Source organism: Anolis carolinensis, chromosome 4 (genome assembly GCF_035594765.1).
Source record: "Anolis carolinensis isolate JA03-04 chromosome 4, rAnoCar3.1.pri, whole genome shotgun sequence".
NCBI classification, from domain to species: domain Eukaryota; kingdom Metazoa; phylum Chordata; class Lepidosauria; order Squamata; family Dactyloidae; genus Anolis; species Anolis carolinensis.
The window spans coordinates 139,915,497-139,936,488 of record NC_085844.1 but is presented as its reverse complement, the minus strand read 5'-3'; the positions used below and the strand labels follow the sequence as shown (position 1 = coordinate 139,936,488).

Below are 20,992 nucleotides of genomic sequence, written 5' to 3'. Positions count from 1 at the left end.
CAAAAGAATGTATGCCTATGATGATATCAGGCAAAAAATTATTATTATTATTATTATTATTATTATTATCATCATCATCATCATCATAACATGAGTCATCAAGGCACAGCTCTCACCACCTTCTTAGCTATATTGAAGTGACGCAAGTTGCTTCTGACACACAAAAAAAGCTATATTGATATCCTAAATTCTGACTGTGAATGAAGCGACTTCAGATATTTCTTTCCTGTATGTTTTGTTTTAATATTGTGTATGTTCCTATGATGCGTTGTTGCTTAGGGGTGATAGATATAGAATGCATAGGAAAATGCTATTGCCTATCATGCAACAGTTCATCCAGTGTATGCGCACAGAAATGACATTTTGATCTGATCCAGTGAAACTCTTTTTATGTTTTTGAGCTCAAGTACCCATCCATTTCAATTGGCAAGGTTTGGAGACCATGCTCTATGACAGTTGTTCCCAACCTGTGGTCCGTGGACCACCAGTGGTCTGCAAGAACTAAAATATGGTCCATGGCCTTACTGTTATTACTGATAATAACACAGCACAACCAAAATTTGGCTTCAACATTTGATAACGTATTGATTGCTGATATGTGGTGGTACATTATTTTTATGTGACTACTCAAGTTGTATTTAATATCTGAGGTCCCATCTACACTGCCACATAATCCAGTTTCTTCATCCAGATTATCTGCTTTGAGCTGGATTATTTGGCAGTGTAGACTCACATAATCCAGGTCAAAGCAAATAATCTGGATTCAGAAACTGGATTACATGGCAGTGTAGATCCAGTCAGGGAGGTAATTACTAATGCTGTGTTAGTACTATGACAGTTATTAATGTTCTGGTGCTATATATAGATTTTGACCTTTACATTTCATTACTAACGTTTATGCTTTTCAAAAATATTGAATACTTGAATTCTTGTCTCAGTCATGAGGAAACTCTATTGAAATCAGCTGAATGTACTACTAAATAAATGCAATTAAGATTTGGTCTTAAGGCACTTTTCCACAGAAAAAAGGTCAGAAAGGGAATGACACAATCAGGATTCTTATCAGTCTTTTATTGGCTTGTTATAAAAATATAAAATTGGGAAGAGGGGACTTGCTACTTGCCCTTTTACATTAAGGATTAGAGGCAAATTTATAACTGACAAAGGGAGACTTGAGCATTTTATGATGTTAAGATCTTATGAATACTGTTCAATCAGCATAAGGAAAAGAAAGAGGAAAATTATAATGGGTTGCTGTGAGTTTTCCGGGCAGTATGGCCATGTTCCAGAAGCATTCTCTCCTGACGTTTTGCCCACAACTATGGCACGCATTCACTGTTAGAAACTAAATCAATGGGGTTTATATATCTGTGGAATGTCCAGGGTGGGAGAAAGAACTCTTGTCTGTTTGAGGCAAGTGTGAATGTTGCAATTGGCTGCCTTGTTTTGATTAGCATTGCAGCTTCAAAACCTGGCTGTTTCCTGAAACATTTACACTTGCCTCAAACAAACAAACCCTGGACATTCCACAGATATAAAAACCTGCCATAGATGTGGGTGAAATGTCAGGGGAGAATGCTTCTGGAGCATAGCCATACAGCCTGGAAAACTCACAGCAACCCAGTGATTCTGCCCATGGAATCCTTCGATAACACATTGAAAATTATAATGCAGTTGTGCTCATATGCCAGTTTTAAAATTCTTCACAATGAAATAGCCCTGGTCCAAAAACTGTATTTGCAAGGTATCTAGCAAACTTTGGTTTAGTCTCCCAGTGTTTGCTATTGATGGAACCCACATTTAATAAAGATGACTGTAACAAAATAGGATGGGATAGAAAAATCATTTGATTCCCATTTTTAAAAAAAACTTTTTGGGCCCTTCCACACAGACATATAACCCAGAATATAAAGGCAGATGATCCACAATATCTGCTTTGAACTGGGTTGCTTGAGTTCACATTGCCATATAATTTAATTCAATGTGGATTTTATACAGCTGTGTGGAAGGGGGCCTTTGTGACACTTTCTTGAGTGAAAATCGTTTGGTTTCGATCCAAGTACAGATTGTGCATCCCTTATCCAAAATTCCATAATCTTCCAGAGTTTGAAATGGTCCAGATGGGTACCTGAGGGCCCTTGCACACAGTAGTGTGGGCTCATATAATCCCATTCAAAGCAGTTAATGTGGATTATCTGCTTTGATAATCTGGATTATATGGCAGTGTAGATCCAGGGCCCTTCCACACAGCCATATAACCCAGAATATCAAGGCAGAAAATCCCACACTATCTGCTTTGAACTGGGCTATCTGAGTCTACACTGCCATATATTCCAGTTCAAAGCAGAAAATGTGGAATTTTATTCAGCTGTGTGGAAGGGGCCTGAGATAGTGACATTTTCCCTTTCTGTTGCTCCAGTGCCCACAAACGTTGTGTCATGCACAAAATTATTAAAAGAGTGCATATAAAATTGCCTTCCGGCTATGTCCCCTTCTACTCTGCCATATAATCCAGATTATCAATGTAGATAATAGACATTATCTGCTTTGAATTTGATTATATGAGTCTACACTGCCATATAATCCAGTTCAATGCAGATAATCTGGATTTAATTTGGCAGTGTAGAAGGGGCCTATATGTTTAGACTGGGGTTCCATCTCCAAGATATCCCATAAGGTAAATATCTGCAAATACAGATTTTGCAAAACCATGGCGAAAATATCAGAAATCCAAAACATTTCTGATCCCAAGCATTTCAAGTAAGAGATGCCAAACCTGTATTTCATTTCCATGATAATGTGAGTCAACCCCACTTGAAATAAAACCACACAGAGGAAAATAGTACCAACTGAGACCCCTTCCACACAGCTGAATTAAATCCTGTATTTGCTGCTTTGAACTGGGTTATATGTCAGTGTAGACTCAGGGCCCTTCCAGGCAGGCCCTAAATCCTGGAATCTGATTCCAGGTTTTCTGTCTTTCTGGCAGCGTGGAGTCAAATAATCCAATTTAAAGCAGAAAACCTGGAATCAGATCCTGGGTTAGAGGGCATGTCTGGAAGGGGCCTCAGATAACCAGTTCAAAGCAGATATTGTGGGATTGTCTGTCTTATTATTCTGGGTTACATGGCTGTGTGGAAGGGCCCGGACTGTAATGGAAGCTAAGGGCATTTGTATAAAACTCAAAAATAAAGTCATGATACTATTATTGTCGCTGCTGTTCACAGTCTTGGACAGGGAGGAGGTGCCATTTAGATTTCTCTGCAACTCCTTCGAAGGTCATCATTGGGGTGCCCTTCGGCTTCGTACATCCAAAGGCGACCCTCTGCTGGTTCTCTGCCTGCCTTGGGGCAGCTTTGCGTGCCAGTCAATCAAACGCAAGTCCGCCAGTCCGGCTCCTGTCTCGCCCGCGTGGGCGGGACTGCGCCACGAAGACATAGGGGAAGGGGTCGCGTGGCCCCCGCCGGACTGCGCAGACTCGCCTGTCGGCGGCGACACCAGTCCTCCCACGTTGGCCACAGCGAGGACAGGGAAGCTTCTCCGGCTCCTTCCACCCTCTGAAGCAAGTGTCTCCTTTGCTTTGTTAGGCGCCCTTGGCCGCTTTTCTCCCTTCTAGGATGAGGAGGCTGGAACTGACAGTCCGTGGAGATCGGCCAGGGCGTCGGAGGGAGCCTTGGACCCCGAGCTGGCGGCTTGCTTCCGGTCCCCGGCTGCTGGGAAGGGGGAGACAAGGCAGGCATTAGGCACGTCGGCTGATGGCCCTAGAAAAAGCAACCCATTACAGGGTTGCTGAGAGTTTTCCAAACTCTGTGGCCATGTTCCAGAAGCATGCTCTCCTGACGTTTCGCCCACATCTATGGCAGGCATCCTCAAAGGTTGTGAAGACTGTTGGAAACTAGGCAAGTGAGGTTTATATATATATATCTGTGGAATATCCTCTACTAGACGCAAGTGAAAATGTTGCAATTGGCCACCTTGATTAGCATTGAATGGCCTTGCAGCTTCAAAGCCTGGCTGCTTCCTGCCTGGGGGAATCCTTTGTTCGGAGGTTTTAACTGGCCCTGATTGTTTCCTGTCTGGAATTCCCCTGTTTTTTGAGTGTTGTTCGTTATTTATTGTCCTGATTTTAGAGCTTTCGATGCTGAAAGCCAGATTTTGTTCATTTTCATGGCATGTGGACAATTTCAACAGAAAGGAGGAAACCATGAAAATGAACAAAATCTGGCTACCAGTATTAAAAAGTCTAAAATCAGGACAGTAAATAAAGAACAACACTCTCAAAACAGGGGGATTCCAGAAAGGAAACAATCAGGGCCAGCTAATACCTCCCAACAAAGTATTCCCCAGGCAGGAAGCAACCAGGCCATTCAATGCCAATCAAGGTGGTCAATTATAACATTCACACTTGCCTTAAACAAGACAAGAATTCTTTCTCCTACCCTAGATATTCCACAGATATATAAACCCAACTTGCCTAGTTTCCAACAGACCTCACACCCTTTGAGTATGCCTGCCATAAATGTGGGCAAAACGTCAGCAGAGAATGCTTCAGGAACGTGGCCATACAGGCTGGAAAACTCAGAGCACCCCAGTGATTCCGGCCATGAAAATCTTCGACAACACAACCCATTAAACGCTGTAACACAATTTTTGTCCCTGGGTTATAAATGTCCTGTCCTAATTGGATCCATAATTAAAAAATGGGAAATTTTTATTAAATTGCAAACATTTTATTTTGTGGGACATTTTGGGATAGTTTTCCAATGAATATCTCCTAGGGACCTTCCACATAGCCATATAACGCAGAATACAGTAGAGTCTCACTTATCCAACATTCGCTTATCCAATGTTCTGGATTATCCAACGCATTTTTGTAGTCAATGTTTTCAATAAATTGTGATATTTTGGTGCTAAATTTATAAATACAGTAATTACTACGTAGCATTACTGCATATTGTCTGTCAAATTTGTTGTATAACATGATGTTGTGGTGCTTAACTTGTAAAATCATAACCTAATTTGATGTTTAATAGGCTTCTCCTTAATCTCTTCTTATTATCTAACGTATTCGCTTATCCAACGTTCTGCCGGCCCGGCCCATTTATGTTGGATAAGTGAGACTCTACTGTATCAAGGCAGATAATCCAAATATATGCTTTGAATTGGGACCCCTTCCACACAGCTGAATAAAATCTCACGTTATCTGCTTTGAACTGGAATATATGACAGTGTGAACTCAGGTAACCATTTCAAAGCAGATACTGTGGGATTTTCTGCCTTGATATTCTGGGTTATATGGCTGTGTGGAAGGGCCCTGAATCTGTAGAGAATGTTTCAGTTTGTTATTATCTGGGGGAGGGTTCAGTCACAATCTCAAGGCCTCTAATCTGAAGTAGGTTTACTACATCAAATAGCAAGTCCTTAATATGTTTTAAGAGTTACTTAGGCAATGTTTGAATATCAATATAGAATATAGTGTTTTAATAGAAGATGCACAAGTTTCCATATGTATATATGATAAAAGATTGTACTTGCCATAGAGGTAGGATTTGACACTCTTCCTTAATAAGTGTGTATGAGATATATAATTGCAGTTGGAAAGTAGTGTGTGAGACTATTATTACTAATATTGAATGGGTACTGCTTACATACACTGGGTTGGATTCATATTTAGACATCTCTAATTGGGCAAGTAGAAAATGGCATCTTCACTTGCTCCTCACTACAACAGCTTGTTTAAAACTAAAACTATGACATGGGATTGAGGACCTTGTTGGAATGGTATGAGGCATGGAAAGAAGCAGATGCCCACAAATCAGAAAGGAGTCTTTTCCATTATGTCCCCAGAAAGCAGATTCTATCTTCAGCCCATCTTGCCTGATGAAAGTTCATTCCAAGATCCTCAATAGGTGTACAAGAAGGTCTGAAGATATACATTTACAGTTATGACATTTTACGTAACATACCATGTCTTCAGCATGAACCATAGGCAGAGAAAGGAAAATGGCCTGCTGTGGGTCAGACTTGGCCTTTTTCATTTATAGGATGACTCTCCCTTTCTCTTTTATATGCTACTCCTACTTAGCTTCTAAGACCAGACAGGATTAGGGGCCCTACCAGACAGCCATATAACCCAGAATATTGGTAGAAAATCCCACAATATCTGCTTTGAACTGAAATATCTGAGCCCATACTGCCATATACCCCAGTTCAAAGCAGATAATGTGGAATTTTATTCAGCTGTGTAGAAGGGGCCTGGGTGTATTTAGTCAGCTGAAAATTTTCATCAAGTATCACAAAGAAGTGTACAAGCTGCCAAGTTCCCCAGAGCTTTTTTACTAAGCCAGGTAGTAAGGGGAGCTGGTGTTTCCTGATTCTTCATACAGTCAGGTGTTTCCTGATTCTTCATATAACTAATCAAAAGTCAAAATGTAGCAGCTATTCCTTCTCTCTTCACCAATGGATTTCCTTTGGTAAGAAAATAGATAGGCAGAGTGGGGGGTCAATTCAGAAGAATTACATATTATATTTCAGTATATTATATTGTTCATTTATATATCTAATATCTAATCTTTTTTTCTAATATTGGCACCTTACAAATGGTAAAATACAAAAAGTTAAAACATTTATAAAGTTATAAATGAAAAACCAAAAGATATTAAAACCAATTAAAATGAATCTACTAAATCCAAATGTAGCATCACACCCAATTTGTTGGGGCATCGTTCTCAAGCAGGTTATATCTCAATACTCGGTTTTTGAAGCAGCCAAGAGAGAGTGGAATGTAATTCTGAATTAACAACTAAGGCAAAAGGACATAGACTTTATTGATATCATAGTAGGAGGTGGGAAGTTTGAGGTCCCTTCCTCAAAGCTGTATAAAATCCACATCAAACTGGATTATATGGCAGTGTGGACTCCGATAATCCAGTTCAAAGTAGATATTGTGGATTATCTGCCTTTATATTTTGGGTTATATGGCTGTGTGGAAGCACCCTGAGACAAGGATTTGTCTTTGTGATTAACCTCATTCTATTTTAAGACTGACTAAATACAGACTGCATGGGTTCAACATCCAGCTTCGCTCTTCACAACCCCACCATTTTTGTTTGCCACCTATCCACTCACTGGTGACTGTTTTGTATTTCTGGGGGCCCTTCCACACAGCCCTGTATACCAGAATATCAAGGCAGAAAATCCCACAATAGCCGCTTTGAACTGGGTTGTCTGAGTCCACACTCAGATAATGTGGGATTTTCTGCCTTGATATTCAGGGATATAGGGCTGTGTGGCCCTGGGCCCCTCTACACTGATCCATAAAGCGGGCCTGATCCAGCATTCCTCTCATTTGAAAAGAACTTGTATTCAAAAAAGATCCTCATGACAGAATAATTTAGCAATGCCTGTAATTTTATCCTGAAAATTGTGGAATCTTTTCCTTTCAAACACTTCTCCAAACACACATTTTCCTTTGGGTTCAATCCCTTTTTTTCTCCTCAGTTCCAATCAACAGAAAACTTAAGTAAATTAAGTAGAAAACCTAAGTTAGCCTGTGTTTGCTCACTCTACTTCTTTGTAAACATTCCTGTCCCCCTCTTCCTCATTATTTCTCCCCCTCTAATACTGAACAATTTAGTTAAAAATGGTATTTTGCCTTGAAGTATGGGCCTGTTTTATGAGGCTTGTGTTATTTTGTGAAATCCTGAATTATAAGCATTATTTTAAAGGATGAGAAGGGGTGAAACACAGAAATGAGGTTCCTCTGATGTTTCATCTGACTGTGCTCTTAAGACAAGTCTGTTATTTGCACTCTGCAAATGGCTCTCTGTTGGATTAAAAACAGATTCCCCAGGTGTTAGACCTTTTTCTGGGAAAGATTAAGCCTGGTTCATTTAAGACTCAGGATCCTTAAGCAGAGTTTACAAAAGGAAGTGCTGAATTTTTGGGTTTCTCTGAGATCACTTTTAGTAAAGTAAGGCAAGTAAAGGTAAAGGTATTCCCTGACATTAAGTCTAGTTGTGTCCAACTCTGAGGGTTGGTGCTCATCTCCATTTCTAAGCCAAAGAGCCGGCGTTGTCCACAGACACCTCCAAGGTTATGTGACCGGCATGACTGGCTGGACTGCCGTTACCTCCCCGCTGGAGCAGTATCTATTGATCTACTCACATTTACATGTTTTTGAGCTGCTAGCTTGGCAGAAGCTGGGGCTAATAGCTGGCATTCACTCTGCTCCCCGGCTTCAAAACTCTGACCTTTCAGTCCACAAGTTCAGCAGCTCAGCGCTTTAACACACTGCGCCACCAGGGGCTCCTTGAGTAAAACAAACAGATATTCATATCCAAAAACTTCACTGATTACATACAAAAACCAGCACAAGTGTGCAAGTATATGTGTGATACCTAAGCCTTGGCTAATTACAGCAGTGGTTTTCAACCTGTGGGTCCCCAGGTGTTTTGGCCTACAACTCCCAGAAATTCAAGCCAGTTTTGCCAGCTGTTAAGATTTCTAGGAGTTGAAGGCCAAAACGTCTGGAAACCCATAAGTTGAAAACCACTGAATTACAGGAAAGTTTTAAGATAAAAAAACAACTCAGCAAAACAAGCACTCTGCCTTGAGAAAGAAAGAAGAGTATTTTATGCCTTTGCAAACACCTGAAAGGACCTCTGGTCATATGCTATAGATCCCCACTATGGGTGAATAAGCAAATGGGGAAAGTTTTAGAAACATTTTGTATAGGTATAGAAGAAACTCTTGGAGACCCATTGCTATAATAGCAAACTTGTGGGGAGTATAAAGGAAATGCTTGGTGGGGTAACAGTTATGTCAACCATCTCCTAGCTTAACAACAGGAATGGAAAGAGGGGCATATACTCAAGGAGAGTTGAAATTCAGCATTTGAAGTTGGCATATTGTTAGAAGATATTAAGAACCACTATAATATACACCTGTGCTTAATCATTTATGTTCACACATCCTAAACACCTAAACTTCATTACTAATCACAATTTATTATTGCAGCGTCCCACTAGTTTCATTACCATTCTTAATTATTGTGCAAGTATTAATTCAAAGGACTATATATTTCAGCACATTTATGAAGTAGTATCTCAAGCAGCGCAACAGAGAAGCAACAGGTGTAATGAGTCTACTTTTTTGCCTTCCTTGGCAGAAAGAACTGCTTTAGGGGCAAATAAGCTTCAGCTGCTAGTTTTTTCTGGAACTGCACTGCTTAAGGGCTCATATGTTGATTCTGAAAGGCCCAAACACACACACATACATACCCTTCTCAAGTGAGGCACTAGAGCAAGTGGGAGATCATACAAAAACCAGAGAAGGAACAGAGGCAGAGCTTGCTTTTTCAGTTCTCTGCCAGCAGGAAACATAAGCCCCCCTTCCAACACAGCTGAGTAAAATCCCACTCTATTGCTTTGAACTGGGATCCATGGTAGTGTGGATTCAGATAACCCAGTCCAAAGCAGATACAGAGGGATTTTCTGCCTTGATATTCTGAGATATATGTCTGTTTGGAAAGGCCCTAAGTGGAACTGTAGAAGAACTGTTCTGAGTTTCCGCCTTTCCTTTTACATTTTTCTTTTATATTGTGTCTTTTGCAATATGCACCCTTTTCTGATTAAAAATACTTCAAATAATTAGTCAGCCAACAAACCATCCACTCTAATTTAATTTAAAAGGAAATATTTTAATATGGGTTGAATTAACCAGTAAATGTGGGCCTGAACATCCCTTAGGGTTCTGTACTCAGCATCAGCATGCTGTAATGGTTTCAGTGTTGGAGACCAGTGTTTTGAATCTCTGGTCATCTATGGAAACCCTCCGGGAGACCATGGGCAAGCTTCACTTCAAGAAAGCTTCCAAGAAAAGCCTATGAGAGGACTGTCATAAATAAAGAGTTGACTTGGAGCCACTTAACAAACTACATAAAAGTTTGAATGGGATTAAAACAATCTAAGACAGTGGTTCTCCGAGTGTGCTCCCTGGAGCCCTTGGGGCTCTGCGAACCATATTGAGAGGCTCTGTGCTTTCCTCCTCCCCTCCCCTCCAAAATTTCCCTCCTCTTCCCTGCTCCTCCCCCTCCCCCAACACCAAAAGCCTTTTTTCCTTACCTCCCTTGCTGCCCAGATCCTTTCCTCCCCACCCTCCTTGCTTCCAATAGTAATTTAATGTGTGTTCTTAACTGCTTAATTTAAATTTCATGTCATATAATGTCTGGTGTTTTAACTTAATTTATTAGTGATTTTTGTTTAAATTTGTGGTTATTGTCTTTGTCACAGGCACTGAATGTTTCCCTTTGTTTGTTGGTAGCCACCCTAAATCTCCACGGGGAGATAGGGTGGGATATAAATAAAGTTTTATTACTATTTTATTATTATTTCAAAACCCTATTTCCCTCCCACTGCTCAGGGGTGCTTTGATTGTGCTTTTCCTGCATGGCAGAAAGAAGTTGAACTGGATGGCCTCTGGAGTTTATTAGTAGTAGTAGTAGTAGTAGTAGTAGTAGTAGTAGTAGAAAGCTAAATGGCCATTGAGGGTGCTTTGGTTGTGCTTTTCCTATATGGCAGAAGGGGGTTGGACTGGATGGCCCCTGGGGTCTTCCACTGAAATATTGTTAAGTTTATGTTGGTTAAAATTACTCTTCATTTTAAATATTTTATTGTTCATTTTTTTCCTTTTTGCACTACAAGCAAGGTATGTGCAGTGTGCATTAGTTCACACAAACACTTTCCATCCATCTGCCACTGGCCCAGTCAATCTGTTAGAAATGTTTGCCCATGCCTTATATATATACATCATATATAATATATAAACATTTCTTGAAGCTCCAAGTGAAACAGTTAAAATCATGGAAATGCCTTGGATCAGGGGTGTTTGATTACAGAAAACTAAACAAGTCACTACATCTTAATTTTGTAGGGTTTTTTCACCTCCTTCCAGGGATTCTGCAAAATGAGGATGAAACAAGGAAGGGAATCAGAAGACTTTAACATCAGTGCCTTCCTTCCCTTCTGATAACTCCCTTGCACTTTCCCAAAAACACAGGCCTTGATGTGGAGCAGCTTGGACATGCAACATCACTCTTAAACTGTAGGTTTCTAAGGGCCCTTCCACACAGCCATATAACCCAGAATATCAAGACTAACAATCCACAATATCTTCTTTGAACTGGATTATCTGAGTCCACACTGCCATATAATCCAATTCAATGTAGATTTTATAAAGATGTATGGAAGGGGTCTAAAATTATGAATGGCTTGAAAAAATATTCTACCTATATATGCTATCTTATCCATTTTACAGAAGATTGTGAAAAAGCTACTCTTTAGTTTTTTTATAAGCCCACTTTAGCCATACTCATAGATCCTATTCAAGGCTGAAACAGTTTGAGAACCCCTTATCTAAGATATGGGCATTGTTTTACCTTTATATGACATTTTGAAAATGCCCCCATTTGCCATGTGGATCAATAATTTGTGGGCTAGCGTAATGAAAGGAAAGATTGTTTACAGGTATTCAGCTGAAAACTTCAACCACTATGGATTCATCTACCCTGTAAAATTAATGCAGTTTGGAATCATGGTATCAAATCATGGGAGTTGTGGATTTAAAAGATGTTTAGTCTTCTTTGCCAAAGAGTGCCTCACCAAACTACAATTCCAGCAGAGACTGGATTGCTATCTATGGGGAGTGTTTTGATTGTGCTTTTCCTATATGGCAGGGAATTGGACTAGATGACCCTTGTGTCTCATCTAGCTCTACGATTTTATGACCATTCCTTTTCCAAACCAAACAGAGTGTAGGGGCCTGAAGCAATTCATGGTCCCTGCTGACTGGATGTAGAAATTGAGCTTATCTTTAGATCTGGGCCACCTGGGTTTGCGGGTGACAACCTGGTGGGTGGTGAGGGTCTGAAATGAATTAAATACTTGTCTTAACCTTATGCTTTGGAAAAACACTATGTCTGAAAAGGCTGATTTTAAAATAATTCTATGTGTGGGTGGCCCTTACAAACACCTCGCAGTTTGATAGCCTGAAAGATCTAAGGGCCTTTCCACACAGCCATATAACCCAGAATATCAAGATAGAAAATTTCACAATATCTGCTTTGAACTGGCTTATCTGAGTCCACACTGCCATATATCCCAGTTCAAAGCAGATAATGTGGGATTTTATTCAGCTCTGTGGAAGGGGCCTAAGTCTATGAAAGCTTGTGCTACCAAGTTCTTTTTCTCAAAAGTGTCACTACATCACTTTATGCATAGATTACACTGTTTCTCAAGTCACTCCTGACACGAAAAAACAAAACAGTGTAACATAATTTTTGTTCCTAGGTTATAAATGCCATTTCCTAATTGGTTGTATCATAAAACATTGAAAATGTGTATTGAACTATAAAACCTTTTCTTTCCGGACACAGCACATTTTGCTACAGTTCTTCAATGAATATCTCATCTACTCTCAATATTTTCAACATAAAACTCACAGCAACCCAGTGATTCTGGCCATGAAAGCCATTGACAACAAATTCAACATAATTTGTGGCAGCCACAAAAACAAAGTTTCTGGAGCATAACAACTACTTTCAAAATATATACCACATAATTAAATAGGAAATAAAATGTTCAAACCAAAAACAGAAAGAAAATTCTTAACTTCTTACCTAGTGTATCTGGTATTCTTATCGGCATTACTTTTATTTTAGTTTTATTATACTATAGCACTTGGGCTTAAAAACCAAGAAATATCGACAGTGCCTCATGCAATCACAGCGGATCAGGCAAGACATTCTGAAAACAGATATTCTGTCCAAAGAGTAAAGATGGAAGGGTTACAGTCCTCACATCTTCATTGATAAAGATATAGGTGATATATACCCTGAGTCCAACAAAGTTCTCAGTAATATAGTCATTGTGAATTTTCTAGGCTGTATAGCCATGTTTCAAAAACATTTTCTCCTGAGGTTTTGCCCACATCTAAGGCATCCTTAGAGATTGTGAGGTCTGTTGGAAATTCGGCAAGTGGGATTTATATATCTGTGGAATGTTCAGGTTGAGAGAAAGAACTCATGTGTGCCTGAGGCAAGTGTGAATGTTGCACTTGGCCAACTTGATTAGCATTGAATAGCCTTGCAGCTTCAAAATCTGGCTGCTTCCTGCCTGGGGGAATCCTTTGTTGGGATGTGTTATCTGATCCTGATTATTTCATATCTGGAATAACCCAGTTTTCAGAGACAATTTCAACAGAAAGGAGGAAACCATGAAAATGTACAAAATCTGGCCACCCGTTTTTTTAAAAACTCCTAAATCAGGACAGTAAATAAAAAACAACACTCTGAAAACAGGGGAATTCCTGACAGAAAACAATCAGGGCCAGCTAACACCTCGCAACAAAGGATTCCCCCAGGCGGGAATCAGCCAGGCTTTGAAGCAGCAAGGCTTTTCAATGCCAATCAAGGTGATTAATTGCAACATTCACACTTGCCTCCAACAAACAAAGATTTCTTTCTCCCACCCTGGACCTTCCACAGATATATAAACCCCACTTGCCTAGTTTCCAACAGACCTCATAACCTCTGAGGATGGCTGCCATAGATGTGGGCGAAACGTCAGGAGAGAATGCTCCTGGAACATGGACATACAGCCGGAAAACTCACAGCAACCCACTGTCCTGATTTTGGTGGTGTTAATTTTAAAAACGTGTCTGAAATCATGAGTCTCCGATGAAATAGTCAAAAGAAAAAAAGTCTAGATTTGAATGTGAAATATATCCTATTTATTTTGTTGTTCAATGGGTTCTCTTCTGGTTTTAAGGAGGGGAAAAAGGAGGGAAGGCGAAAAGAGAGGCTGAAAGGGAGTGCTTCTCGTTCCTTCGTCAAACTCCGCGATTTCCAAAAGGCCGCACGGAAATCTTACCATTACTAATGCTTCATAAAACGAATTGGGAACAAGTAAAGGGCATTGTAAAGACTATGGAGTTTTCAGATGTGTAGGAAAGTGAGTTTGTTTCAGCATAAATCGAAAGAGAGGAAGCTGGGGAAGAATGTAAGCCGGCCTTTTGGGATTGATTGATTGATTTTTATCTTCTAGACACAGCCATATATCCCAGAATATCAAGGTAGAAAATCCCACAATATCGGAATCCGCACAGCCATATATCCCAGTTCAAAGCAGAAAATGTGGGATTTTATTCAGCTATGTGAAAGGGGTCTCGGTTCGGATCTCCGACTAGGTGCTCGAAATTCAGTCAGAAATATCTCCAGCCTAGTCCTGGCCAGTGGCCACATCTCCTTGAATATAAATCCCCAATGAGATATTTATTTCCTACTAGTTCTATGGGGAGAATTATTCTTAGCCTCGGTTTGGAGGGAAGTACCTAAAATGAACAGAACCAAACAATGTAGGGGAAGTGAAACAGGCTACTAAGCAATCGTGTATTTATTTATAATCAAGTCTCATCCTTATAATCTAAGTGCGAGAAAGAAATGATGCCTTTTCTAGGCAAGTCATGCTTTCCCCTTATTGGTCTAGATAGAAAACCGACTGGTGTCATTCGAGATTTATGGGAAGTGGCTCCATAAAAACGTTTGCCAGTCGTAAATTGTTATTTTTTTTTTCTCGAGCCAAATTAATCTCTGTCACTTCTCTCTGTGTGTTCGTGTTTGGGACTTCTAGGGCATCCTTGACCCATTTATTTTCTGTTCCATCGGCTGCAAGGAAAAATATCCAAAGGCTACTTTCACTCAATGACGATCCTCATTTTGAAGCATGACTAGAAGTTGGAAGTATTCCTGAAAACCGCTCTTTTTTTTTTAATTTCACCGTTAAGTGACAGGGATGTGAGAGGACAGGAGAAAGGAAGATATTTATTTCGAGCGAAAGGTGCTTTAGGCCCCTTCTACACTGCCAAAGCCAAATAAAATTCAAAATATCTCCTTTGAACTGGATTATATGGCAGTGTAGACTCATATAATACAGTTCAAAGGAGATAATGTGGATTATTTGTTTTCATAACCTGAATTTTACGACAGTGTAGAAGAGACCAGAGTCTCCCCATTTTGTTAGCTGGATAAACTATCTGATTTTTTGTACAAAAAGACCTGAGGACGATCATATTACTGGAGGGAGGTTAACGCGCAGACCTTAAATGTATGTTTCGTTGTTAGCAACCAGGCCTTGAAGCTAAAAGGCTATTCAATGCTAATCAAAATGCACCATTCACACTTGCCTCAAAGAAAGACCAGTTCTTTCTCCCACCCTGGACATTCCACAGATATATAAACCCCACTTGCCTAGTTTCCAACAGACCTCACAACCTCTGAGGATGCCTGCCATAGATGCAGGCGAAACGTCGGGAAAGAATGCTTCTGGAACATGGCCACACAGCCCGGGAAAACTCACAGCAACCCTATGTTTCTTTGTAATCTATTCACAAAACATTATCAAGGGTCAAAACAGGACTGCCTTATTCCATTAAGGCCTCATCTACACTACCATATAACATCTAGATTCAATGCTTTGAATCAGTTTATATATCAGTGTGGATTCATATAAACCGGTTCAAAGCTGTTAATGTGGATTATCTGCTTTAATAATCTGGATTATATGGCAGTGTAGATCCAGGGCCCTTCCACACAGCCTTATATAACCCAGAATATCAAGGCAGAAAATCCCACAATATCTGCTTTGAACTGGGTTATCTGAGTCCACACTGCCATATATTCTAGTTTAAAGTAGATAATGTCGGCTTTCATTCAACTGTGTGGAAGGGGCCCCAGTCTAATCCATGTACAGGTTAGCAGTGGTTTTTCCGCATTCCTGACCTAACCCACTTCTTGCCCCATACTACACAATTATAGCGATTTGATACCGATTTACTTCCCATGGTACCAAGCAATGAAATCCTGGGATTTGTAAGGGGTGTTTAGAATTTTCTGCTGGAAAGCTTTAGCATGATGGCAGTTTAGAGGGAGCTGCTACACCAAGCTATAAAGCCTAGAATTCCAAAGAACAGAGCAGTGGGAGTTAAAGCAGTATCAAACTACAGTAAATTTTGTTGTGTGGGTGCACCTGAAATCTTACTGAACTCCCTGGGACTTGTCTTGAGGCAGCTCTCCTCCAATTGATTGCAGCTGGAAACATAGGCCTGGATCGTGCCCTGCCTTAAGATGCATCTAAGCCTGCCTCTGTTTATGTACTGTCTATCTGTCTTTGTCAATTGTATAGGCATTGAATGTTTGCCATATATGTACCTGTAATCCTGAGTTCCCTCAAGGGAGATAGAGCGGAATATAAATAAAGTATATTATCTATTTTATTGTTTATTCGTTCAGTCCCTTCTGGACTCTTCCTTCGTGACCTCATGGACTAGCCCACGCCAGAGCTCTCCATCGGCTAGCCACCTTCAAGGTCAAGCCAGTCACTTCAAGGATCCCATCCATCCATCTTGCGCTTGGTCGGCCCCTCTTCCTTTTTCCTTCCATTTTCCCCAGCGTTCTCTTCTCCAAGCTTTCCTGTCTTCTCATTATGTGGCCAAAGTACTTCATCTTTATACTATACTATATTATTTACTATGCTACGTATATTATTATCTATACTATACTATAAAATGAATGCAGTTTGACTCCAGATCCACTACCATGACTCCATGCTTTGGGATTCCAAGAGCTACAATTTGGTGGGAAGCTAGCGTGTATGTAATGTATGCATGAATGCATATGTGCATGTGTGTGCATATGCATATGTGCACATACATACGGACCTCAGGTGGTGCAGCTGGTTGAACTGCTGAGCTCCTGAACTTGCTGACCTAAAGGTTGGAATTCCAATCCGGGGAGCAGAGTGAGCTCCCGCTGTTAGCCCCAGCTTCTGCCAACTTAGTTAGAAAACATGCAAATGTGAGTAGATCAATAGGTACCGCTCCTGCTGGAAGGTAATGGCGCTCCATGAAGATGCTGGCCACATGACCTTGGAGGTGTGCTTAGAAATTGAGATGAGCACCAACCCCCTGAGTCGGACACAACTAGATTTAATGTCAAGGGAAACCTTTACCTTTTATATATATAGGTAAAGGTTTTCCCCTGACGTTAAGTCCAGTCATGTCTGACTCTGGGGGTTGGTGTTCATCTCCATTTCTAAGCCGAAGAACCGGCATTGTCCGTAGACACCTCCAAGGTCATGTAGCCGGCATGGAGCGCCGTTACCTTCCCGCTGGAGTGGTACCTATTGATCTACTCACATTTTCAAACTGCTAGGTTGGCAGAAGCTGGAGCTAACAGCAGGCGCTCACTCTGCTCCCGGGATTTGAACCTGTGACCTTTCGGTCTGCAAGTCCAGCAGCTCAGTGCTTTAACACACTTCGTCACCGGGGCTCCTTTTATATATATATATATATACCCACACACATATATACATAAATATACATACATACACTTATATATGTATGTAATATATAATAATATAATATAGACAGAACAGGGCAAAGACCTTGTAAAATTACGATTCCATAGTACGATTCCATAGCACGGAGCCGCGGCATGATCATCCTACTGTTCTTTTAACATGTTAGATCAGTGGTTCCCAACCTTTGGGCCTTGAGGTGTTTTGGACTTCAACTCCCAGAAATCCCAGTCAGTTTACCAGCTGTTAGGGACTGTGGGAGCTGAAGTCCAAAACACCTGGAGGCCCAAAGGTTGGGAACCACTGTTTTAGACAAACGACCACCTGCTCTTTCAGCGCCAAGAGTTGTGGATCTCCGGTGCGTCAATCATCATGCATTATTTCCCCGGCGCGCAATGAAGCCCTTGGCGCTCGGAGCTCCGAAAGGGACCACACACCGTCAGCACAACGGAGGAGAAGGAAAGGAAAACCCAGGGCGGTAGAAAAGGCCGAGGAGAAGCGGGCAGAGGGGAAAGAAAATATTTGGGCAAGATGGGGTTTTCTTTTCCTTCCCGGAAAGCCCCCTCGATGATCTCACTCCCCGCAGAAGCTTGCCTGGGGAGTGCCGCTTCTGACAGAACAGGAAATCCTGGGGTGCGTCTCCACTGTCGAATAAACGCAGTTTGACAGCACTTTAACCTCCATGGCTCAACGCTATGGTGTCATGGGGCTTGTAGAGTGGCGAGACACCAACACCCTTTGGCTGAGAAGGTTAAAGAGTGACCTTGTAAAAGTACAGCTTTTACAAAATAAAATAATAATAATAATAATAATAATAATAATCCTGTCTGGAAGTCCTCTTTTCTGAGTGGCGTTCTTTATTTACTGTCCTGGTTTTAGAGTTTTTTAACACTGGTAGCCAGATTTTGTTCATTTTCATGGTTTCCTCCTTTCTGTTGAAATTGTCCCCATGAATCACCCAGGGCCAGCTAACACCTCCCAACAGAGGATTTCCCCAGGCAGTAAGCAGCCAGATCTTGAAGCTAAAAGGCTATTCAGTTCTAATCAAGATGGCCAGTTGATCTGTCTCAAACACACAAGAGTTCTTTCTCCCACCATGAACATTCCACAGGTATATTGAAACCCACTTGACGAGTTTCCAACAGACCTCACAACCTCTAAGGATGCCTGCCATAAGGTGCTTCTGGAACATGCCCATACAGTCTGGAAAACTCACAGCAACCCAGTGATTCCGGCCATGAAAGCCTCAAAAAAAGTTTTTGCAGCTTAATAATTTTTTTACATATATTATGACCCAATTAGGAAATGACATTTATAACCCAGGAACAAGAAATCGTCTTGCATAGTGGGGTCTTTAGTTCTCAAACCCAATTTGGATCCCCAGATATTATTGAAGGATGAGAGGTGGATGCATATTCCTGTTTGGACTTCAATGGAGAAGCATGACTAAAAGAAAAACTATACCTAAAGCCTATGGACTATTGATTAAGAATGATACCCTATGTACTCACTACACAGATAACTACATCCATCTTTAACTGAACTTAAATATGATATATGCCTGTATGGTGAATTAATACAAGATGTTTGTGAGTAAACAAGAAATGTTATTTTCCAAAGAAGCCTTTTTTATCTCTGAGTGCATATTTTGAACTAAAAAGGTTTTAAGGGAGTGTATATATTTTGGGCAACTGCAATTACAACTGCAACTTCAACTGCAAAGAAACAACCATCCCCTGCTAACCATATACAGTAGAGTCTCGTTTATCCAACATTCTGGATTATCCAACGCATTTTTGTAGTCAATGTTTTCAATACATCGTGATATTTTGGTGCTAAACTCATAAATACAGTAATTACTACATAGCAGTACTGCATACTGAACTACTTTTTCTGTCAAATTTGTTGTATAACATGATGTTTTTGTGCTTAATTTGTAAAATCATAACCTAATTTGATGTTTAATAGGCTTTTCCTTAATGCCTCCTTATTATCCAACATATTCGCTTATCCAATATTCTGCCTGCCAGTCTATGTTGGATAAGTGAGACTCTACTGTATATAGGTAAAGGTTTCCCATGACGTTAAGTCCAGTCATGTTGGTGCTCATCTCCATTTCTAAGCCGAAGAGCCGGCGTTGTGCCAGAGCGGTACCTATTGATCTACTCACATTGGCATGTTTTCGAACTGCTAGTTTGGCAGAAGCTGGAGCTAACAGCGGGTGCTCACTCCGCTCCCCGGGACCTTTCGGTCTGCAAGTTCAGCAACTCAGTGCTTTAACACACTTCGCCACCGGGGCTCCAACCATATATATGTGTGTATGTATATGTACAGTAGAGTCTCGCTTATCCAACGTAAACGGGCCAGCAGAACGTTGGATAAGCGAATATGTTGGATAATAAGGAGAGATTAAGGAAAAGCCTATTAAACATCAAATTAGGTTATGATTTTACAAATTAAGCACCAAAACATCATGTTATACAACAAATTTGACAGAAAAGGTAGTTCAGTACGCAGTAATGCTATATAGTAATTACTGTATTTACGAATTTAGCACCAAAATATCACAATGTATTGAAAACATTGACTACAGAAATGCGTTGGATAATCCAGAACGTTGGATAAGTGAGTGTTGGATAAGTGATCTACTGTATGTGTATGTATATATGTGTGTTTATATATATATATATATATATATACACACACACACACACACACACACACATACATACATACACACACAACATATATATATATTGTAGTGGCATGTCTTTGTCCTTGGCAGTCTAAAGATACGGTTCTTCACTTTAACAGTTGAGTTACCTGTGTGCCATTACATGAATGCTTATGAATATCACTTGTTCAAATATATTTTTGTAGTGGCATGTCTTTGTCCCTGGCAGTTCAAAGACATGGTTTAACAACTGAGTTACCTGTGTGCCATTACATGAATGCTTATGTCTGTCACTTGTTCAAAGGGTTGGCTTCTAAGAAGGTTATGTTTTTCTTGACTAGTGGTTTTCAAAAGGTGATCTCTACACGTTTATGAAGATTCACATATGACATCGTTTTTTCCTTTTCAAGAAGGTTAGGATTGTCATTTATTTCCAAAGGGATGTGTGCCCAGAGACTGCGTGCAGCTATTTCCAATAGACTGAGATTGACACCCTGCTCTAAGCTTTGGATTCCTTCTCTGCCAAAGACAGCTGATGCCTTCGCCTTACCTTCTCGGGTGGGGTGCTTGAAAGCCCCGGAGGCGGGCAGCTCTCCTCCTCCGCCGTGGAGTCCCACGCCGGGCCCGTGGTGGTGGGCCAAGGGGCCGCCCTGCGCCTGCCAAGGGGGGTGGTGGTGTGCCGGGCCCAGGTAGCTGCCCCCGCCGCCGCCGGGCCCCGCGTAGACCCCTGCCTGGTTGGCGGAGGGGTAGGCGCAGGGAGAGAGGAAGGGGCTCACCGCCGAGAGACCGGGGGCAGGCTGCCGAGGAGCAAGAGAGACAGAGAGAGAGAGAAAGTTGGAACGCAGGAAGGCAGAGCAGCGCCCTGCGGTTAAAGCGACCCTGCCAAAACTAGCCTAAGATGGACAAA

At 41.0% G+C, this 20,992-nt stretch overlaps 1 protein-coding gene across 2 annotated transcripts in view; it reads right to left on the bottom strand.

The window, feature by feature from the left end:
- Positions 1–1,050: 1,050 nt before the first annotated feature.
- The window catches only part of pax1 (paired box 1), a 31,595-nt gene continuing 11,653 nt past the window's right edge, over positions 1,051–20,992 (bottom strand). The window contains exons 4-5 of one of the 2 annotated variants that reach the window (XM_062977925.1): positions 20,636–20,882; positions 1,051–3,713 (exon numbers count right to left, since the gene is read on the bottom strand). In XM_062977925.1, coding sequence (XP_062833995.1) covers positions 3,613–3,713; positions 20,636–20,882 — 348 coding nt within the window. In that variant the 3' untranslated portion in view covers positions 1,051–3,612. The remainder of the gene's footprint in view (positions 3,714–20,635; positions 20,883–20,992) is intronic. The other variant, XM_062977926.1, reaches the window with a different exon arrangement.